We start from the raw sequence: 7,820 nt of genomic DNA, 5'->3' as shown, positions 1-7,820 counted from the left end.
CACTGGTGTGCCCACAAAGATTTTCCCCCTGCCCAAACACTCCTTCATGAACTACCCAATGCTTTGCGGGGCCCACCTGTTTTGGCCTTTTTGCTTATCTCTGCACGGCTACACTTTTTGAATGAGAGAATAACCATTTATGTTAGGAGTATTTGGATTTGCGTAGTAAGTAGAAACATATTGAATGTTTGAGAAGTGAATAATTAACAGTTGTGTATGTTTTACAGGCTGTAAGCATATGGCCTTTTTAAGTCAATCAAGCATAAATGATCGGCAAAAATCATTCATTTTACTCGACCATTTAATTTGGTTGCACAGATGATTTTGAATGCAAATTTTGATGGCATTTTTGGATTATTTTACAAACCTATGTGTATCTTGAGCCACTATCATTCTTAAGATCATATTCTAGGTCATTGACATGCAAGAGCAGAATGTCTACGTAAAACAGCTCTGCTCTGTTGTAATGTCTAGGACCGTGTGCATCTCAATCACTTTTATCTGAGAATCTCTGAAGTCGTCTCCCTTGATGTCATTCCGTTATTGTCCCACATGTTGCGTGATCTGAGGATTTCTTTGTAACATTTACATTTCATGCTACCTTTTTTTTTACTTGTCTGTCATGTCCGGTGCAATAATTGCCATCAATCTTCTGAAAATTTCTGCTCCGCTGGGGGTGTATGATGCCTTTTTCAGTGTGTTGGAGTTGAACACAGGGCGTTTTTAAAAAGTGACACCAAGACATTTGAAGTGACCTACATCTTGTATAGTAAAACAAATGGATGTGTAAAGGTAAAAACTATAATCTGACTAACACATTTCCAGAATAATGTAGTTGTAGTTCTTGCCCCCACACTAGTCTCTCATTGTCAGAGCTATCTCCACAGTGGTCTTTGGTGTTTTTTTTGCCCCCAACGTCTCCTCCCACGCAGCGCGGCAATGGTTATGTTTAGGGTTAGCTGCCTGGAAGGCGCCGTTGGAGGCAAAAAAACACCATCGAGCCTCCACAGTGAGAGACGCACCGGATGTCAGGCTTTATCCAAGCAATGTACATCCGTGTAGCCAGACTACCCACACACTGAAATGATTCCAGGCTGGACCCTTGGAAGCCTTATTTGAGTTTTGTGAATATGTTTTCTGTTTTAATTATGAAGCTATCTCAAGCCTCCTCAGTAGCATAAGGTGACGTTTTGTTCACAGGAGTTAACGGAGAGGTGAATATAATGTTTGTAGACCTTGTGCCATAAACCTAATGGTGTCCAATACAGTGTTACAAACAGACAATAGCATACAGGCTGTAGACTGAAGGGACTGAATGTCATATTGAGGTTGTGTATGATTCCCTGTTTCAGCCAATTTCTCTTTATAATGCTATCTACAGTTGTGAATTAGCTTCACACCAGACTGCCACAAACTACCAATGCTCAAACTAAAGCTGACTAATGCCACACAATTTTAGGTTACACTCACAGTTTTTGTTGTAGTGAGTGAGCCGTTGTTGAAGTATGTTTCATAACACACAGTATTCTGCCCTCTGCGTAGTGTTGATACATATTTTTTTTTATTTATTTTTTTTATTATTAACTGTCTAACCACTGGATGCCAGCAATACGTTATTGAAAAGGTCACATCACCTACCTCTTATCTTCTGTGGGTTTGATGTTCTGAAGCAAAAGCTAGAGTTCCTACGTGTTTTCCATCTCACAATGGTTTGAGGTCGAGGAAAGTATTTAATGTAATGGCAGCTCAGCAATCCATAGCTCAAGCCACAAAGTCTCAGCATGTGGCAGGACAGTGGATCTGCTGTTACGAGCTGCGTTATCATACGTCAGGTCAGTTTTCTTTACTTTTTGTGCAAATTATTTAACTTCCAAATCTTTTATGGGACTACAGCAATCCTGTGTTCTGCAAATCTTGCCAAAAAGGACTGGAATCCACTGGAGTGTTCATTGATTTTCTGTCAGCAGTAGGTGTATGAGTGCACTGTTCTAGCCTTATCCCTCGTACTGTGCCAGGGGAATGTTCAGATCTTTTCTTTTTAATCTTGTGTTCAGCTGTAGCCTGTTTCACCAAACTGTAACTAAGTCACACAGTGACTACAAATGGCAGCTTGTATGAGCCCTCATCAGGGTTGGATTTATTCTGTAACATCTATTCCATAATACCATCTTCCACAAGCCAACATTTTAAAGGTGGATTTTACAACTTTTTCCTTTTTTTTGTCCAAATGTACACACTTTGTTGGTGGGAGAATCCTATTTTACAAAAGGCTGCCTGACCTGTACATGTCTTGCAACACAGAAACTGTCTATAAAAATGTATGTCATGTTTAGAAAAATATGTAAAAGAATGGTAATGGAGTCCGAGAAATCCCAGAAAACGAGTCGACAACACAGATTATCGTTTCCTTTTTATAAATTCTATAAATATGTATGATTTGTCTATCATTTAGGTATTTTCATTTGACAGAGATTTATATTCAAATATGAAATAAAAATGATAAATTATTGTTTCGCATGGGTTGTTTTTTTTTAAACAGGTGTGTGTGTCATGGTCGGACAAGGCTGTGTGTGTGTGTGTGGCAGATGACAAAGAATGGCTAACTTGCATGCATCCATCCATATTGCTGGTTCGAATGCCTCCCCCCAAACTGAGCAGTGTCAGGTCAGCAGGTCCAATATTGGCAGCAGACGTGGGGTTTTCCCAGATTATTGCTGTGGTATGGAAAGCTGCTGCTTTGATTTTATTTTTATTTTTTTAATGACTACCTAGAATTTATGTAAAAGCATATCATTTATACTGCACACATCTTTGAATAATTCATATTAATTAGACAAATATAGCTTAACAAATGTGTTTGTGTTTTAAAGCCCAGATTTATATTAAAAAGATGGAATAAATGATCTTAACAGAAATGCTTTAGGGCTGCTGTAAACAGCATAATTCATCTTTAAATATATTCATCCTAACTAGTGAGAAAAGAGCATTTATCCAACTTAAAGACAAGCATTTTCTAACTTTTTAATGATCCCGTTGCTTATGCTGCATTCACGCCATGCCAAATGAACGCAAAGAACAGGAAAACCCTGTTACTCTTAACCGTAGCGCTCGCACGTTATTCCAAAAATGGTTACCACAAATGCTAGCTTTCTGGTCACTCCAGATTCCTGTTATTTTTTTGTGTTACAGATTTTATTTAGATGGAGCTGCCAGTAATGGATCGTTTGCAAAATTTGTTTAAAGGCGTTCAAATACGAAATGGCATGAAACGCACCATTAGGCATTTCCTGAAGCTTTTTTTTCTGTAAAATGTCACCGTTCCACAAACTTGCACCACAGCATGCTCATGTCATGTGTACATGGCTCCATGTAGGTCTTCCAGCCTGTGCTCCCTCTGTCTTCTTCTCTCCTGCAGAACAGAAAACTCATTCAGCCAGGGAAGGGTGCCAAGATGAGGATCATTTGTACCATCCCAAGCCTATTTACACACTCCCTCACCTTGTCTTTTTTAAACTCCTCATACTCTGGATTGTCAGTTGGTAATTCAAGTCGGCAGAGCGGACAGGAGTTAGTCTGTGATTGCAAAAGATTCAAAAAGGAATTCTAAGTAGCAACTCAAACTTATCTATTACATGTCCAATTTAGAATGAAATTCGGAATTCCAAATGTGTCAAGCTTTACCTTGCCCAACCATGGCAGTATACATCCTGAGTGGAAAAGGTGTTTGCAAGGCATTTCTCGAACCGTCTCTTGTTCCTCGAACTCCAGCAAACACACGGGACACTTGAGACCTTTGTCTGTGGGAACAAACATTTTGGATTAAATCCTTCCTTATTTCCGCTGAGCCGGGTCTGTAAGCATGATTCTTCCCTATAACCCTCATCAAATTCTTTCTGCACCATTTGTTGAACGTCAGGAAAAGAAATGGCTGATCGGAAATCTGAATGTACTGGAGCAAATGTCTGTCACCTGCTTGCTCTGGAGAAATGATGACCACAGTGAGGGTCTGAACAGCCGTTTTGGCAGCTGGAGGAGGAAGACGGTGGTCCCAGTCTGACAGGTCGAACGCCCCAGAGTCAAATAAGTCCAAGCCCTGCATTAAAGACCTATACACAAAGACCAACGGGGTCAGCCCAATGGTCCCACAGACCTATGTTCCCACATTTCTAAGACATTTTTGTTTTTCACTGAAAATTAGGCCCTATGTTCCCACAATTCTAGGCCATTTTCAAAATTAGGTCTTGTGTTCCTACATTTCCCTTCAATTTAAGCCCTATCCTCCCACAACAGTTTGTGGGAACATAGGGCTGTGGAAACATAGGCACGCTCCCAGGCCAACAGCCACTCCCAACACTGTACGTTACTAATCAATGTAAAGCATCACAGTGTGTCTGTGTCTGTTAGTCAGTGTGTGCGTTTAGTCTCACCTGGCCAATTCCAGCAGTGCATTCTGGCGATACTGTTCCTCGGGGTTGGTGGGCTCACAGTTGTGCTCATCAAAGTAGGATGCCATTTTGGTCCCGCCAACGTTTGTGTCCTCTTTGCAGTAAGATACCTGGCAGACATATCGATGCTGAAGGTTCACTAATTTGTCAAAAACATAAACTGATATTTCAAATGACAGTTGAGGGATGATTTGATAACCATCACCTTTAGAGTAACTCCTGGACCACAGTGTTCTATCAGTGATAACGTTATATATTTATAATATACCGGGTCACACCTTTTGTCTGTTGATTTCACACTGATAAGTAGGCTACACATGATTTTGTACATACACACACACGTGTATGTATGTATATATATATATATATATATATACACACAAACACACACACACACACACACACACACATATATATATATATATATATATATATATATATATATATATATGTGTGTGTGTATGTTTGATAAACTTCACGCATAAATGACGAAATAAAATAAAAAATCTAATTCTCTGATAAACAGGAAATGTTGAGGTTATTTAATGAGTTTGGTATACTTTTAAACAGAGGCACGACTACGGCTAAAGTCTGACGCGCTAAACACTTTAGAGTTTCTTCAACTTGTACAAATAGACACCAACGTGCTGTAGAAAAGAATACATTACCAAATTCTTTGCCAGACTTGGACAAATTAGCTCGACTTACCAGAAATGTCCATAGACAGTATATAAGAAGGAAGTGTCAGCACCGATAACCAGTCATTCTTCCGGGTATGACGATTTACCCACGTGACACTTTGTCCAATCACAAATATCCATGGTCCAATCATAGCAGGGGAATAGCTCTCCTATTTCTTCTTCTGTACGTTTTTGTGGCGGTTGACAAACGATGACGTTTCATTACCGCCGCCTCCTGGTACGGGGCGCGTACTGCTAGTAAACATCTATGAATTCTATACGAGGCCTGTTTTCAATGAATACCTCTGGTTACTATCTGAATACCTTTTCTTTTTTTTTCTTTTTTTTAAAGTTTGAATTATGGAGCAACAGTGATTTTCTACATGTCTCTATTGTTTATGCATTCAAAGTAAACCTTTATTCCTTTTTTTTTATGTTTGAGGAGGAGGAAGGAGGCAGGGCTGTTAGTCAAGTCTTGGACCTTTGTCGAGTCCAAGACAAGTCCAAGAACAGGACTAGTCGAGAGACCGAGTCAAGACCAAGTCCAAAGAGGTTCCAGTCCAAGTCAAGACCGAGTCCAAAAACGTTGGAGTCCAAGTCAGGACCGAGTCCAAATGAGACAGTCAATATCCTGAGACAGAAAAGAAAAACAATTCCTCTTCAAGACCACTCTGTTCATAATGTATGTGATGTGAGAGACAGTATATCTTCTATTTTAAGATGATCATTTTTCTTTATTATTTATAATAATCAAAAAGCAAGTGCAGAGTAACACGTAGGATCACATTAGGCCATATTACTTAGGCCTACAGTACTTAAAATATAAAATGGAAATGTTCCCATTCTTGAACTTATTACTTGTCCTGAAGAATTCATAGTACAAAGTGCTCGCTGACATTGTGTCTATGGCCAAAATGAAAATGATTGAGGTAGCCTACTGTATATGATGCAGCCAGGCGTGTACCAGGCCTGTTCTAGATGGATTTTGAATTAAACTAATAACCGTTTTTCTGAACGAGCGCGTTTCATCAATGGTTTTGTTTTGAAGGGCTCGGTCGAGACCAACTAGAATATTAGCGGCGAGTCCAATGGCCGAGTCCGAGACAAGTCCGAGACAACAGAAAAGCGTCTCGAGTCCGGACTCAAGTGCTACAGCCTTGGAAGGAGGTTATTGTACAGTTGGTACCGATAGGTTATAAAAAAAAATAAGAGTTGGACTAATGTTTTTGTTCCGAGGTTAAAGCATATCACAAGACATGTTTAATAGCAAAACAGAATTTATTTGCGTAATCAGACTAGAAGTGAGGAATCGCACTATTCATAACTACTGAAACACATTCAGAGTGAAAAGAAGAAAAAAAGTGAACAGACACAAAAACAATTTAAAGAAGGTATGGCTTTGGTTAAATAACACTACTAAATTGATTCCAAAAGACAACTGTTACATGATATCTTAAATAGAGTGAGAGAAGATTTAAGGCTCTAGAATTCCCTGAACAAGACAAAAGGCCCGATATATATCTGCTGCGTGTCACGATTCCATGTACAGACCCAACCTGGTGCTCATACAGTAGATGCTACTCGGATGCTGAGGGACATGAGTCATCAACAGACCACCAGGCTCTCATATTTTTCAGTGGACTCACAGACTAATAACATGAAAACATAACTGCGGACTAATGATCTATTATCAGTATTTTTTTGCTGAATTTGCCAGTGTTATTAGACATGGTACTGATACAATGGCACAGACAGCCTGTTACTTCAGAAAGACATGTTGATGCTGACATACAAAGTTGTTAATCCACAGTTGCATAGAGTCATTGCAATATCACAGGCACATTTTTCTTGTATTATGTACTTTCCAAAATAGTGAACATTCATCAGCTTCTCAATACAGTAATGACACCAAAAAATATCAAGGTATCTTTGCTATGCCTTCCCAGCAGCCCTCTCCCTCTTTGAATGAGTGGTTATTAAACACATGTACATGCTAAGCATGCCAGCACTTTGCTTACAATGTAGCTGCATTGGATATTTACAGAAAAGATAAAAACTCTTCTCAGCATGTACCTAGAAACAGTAATGGCAGTGACCAATATACTCCCAATATCTTTGTGTGATTCCACTTCACTGTAAGAGGCAACTGCAAGAATCTGTTTTCAGATTGGTTTCTCTTTTCTTCTGTGAAAATACAAGGAATGATTTGGCAGCACAAAAACGCGACGTTTGTTCAAACATAATGTAACCGAGAGTGATTACACTGCAGCTACTGGTGGGAGGCTACATACTGAATTTCTTTATTGATGGTCACTGTGAAAATATTCAATGCATGGTTTGCTGTTGGCTTAAAAAAAATAAAGAAAATAAAGGTGTGCTTGACACTCCGTGTGCAATTGATTCATACAGTTCAAAACTCGGACACTTCAAATCTTTATATATGGGTGTTTTCTTGCTGTCTGTAAAAGTGTCAAGACACTAGATTTTTCACACATACAAAAGAATTGTGATTGCTGACGAAGCCCATTTCCCATTGCTATAGTGATATCATGGATTCGTCCCATCTGCTCGGTCCGACTTTAAACCATGGGGGTGAAAAGCCTTTCTACTCTCTTGTGTTGTAAAAACAGTTTATATTGTAATGTTACAAAACAACAGGTCACCTGCTCCCTGTTAGCCTTTTCTGATTTTTAGG

The 7,820-nt window shown here is 39.3% G+C and overlaps 1 protein-coding gene across 2 annotated transcripts; it reads right to left on the bottom strand.

Annotated features, from left to right (window-relative positions):
* Nucleotides 1-3,170: 3,170 nt before the first annotated feature.
* On the bottom strand, nt 3,171-5,257 carry rnf181 (ring finger protein 181). Of its 2 annotated transcripts, none has more exons than XM_078250284.1 (6): nt 5,154-5,257; nt 4,428-4,584; nt 3,970-4,106; nt 3,682-3,797; nt 3,499-3,573; nt 3,171-3,409 (listed from the first exon to the last, which is right to left on the bottom strand). In XM_078250284.1, exons 1-6 carry the CDS (start codon nt 5,164-5,166, stop codon nt 3,350-3,352), a joined length of 558 nt encoding a protein of 185 aa, XP_078106410.1. In that variant the 5' UTR covers nt 5,167-5,257; the 3' UTR covers nt 3,171-3,349. The 2 variants fall into 2 exon arrangements, with proteins under 2 accessions (XP_078106410.1, XP_078106411.1); XM_078250285.1 differs by having other exon boundaries at nt 4,428-4,555; nt 5,154-5,254.
* Between the last annotated feature and the right edge of the window lie 2,563 nt (nt 5,258-7,820).

Source organism: Sander vitreus, chromosome 5, assembly GCF_031162955.1.
Source record: "Sander vitreus isolate 19-12246 chromosome 5, sanVit1, whole genome shotgun sequence".
NCBI lineage: Eukaryota > Metazoa > Chordata > Actinopteri > Perciformes > Percidae > Sander > Sander vitreus.
This window is presented reverse-complemented; position numbering and strand designations above follow the sequence as displayed.

What these genes read in the sequence shown, in the direction of transcription:
- rnf181 (XM_078250284.1), bottom strand. An exon ending in TACTGCCATGGTTGGGCAAG is followed by an intron (nt 3,574 to 3,681) that starts GTAAAGCTTGAC and finishes TTGCAATCACAG; the next exon opens with ACTAACTCCTGTCCGCTCTG. An exon ending in AGGAGTTTAAAAAAGACAAG is followed by an intron (nt 3,410 to 3,498) that starts GTGAGGGAGTGT and finishes TCTGTTCTGCAG; the next exon opens with GAGAGAAGAAGACAGAGGGA.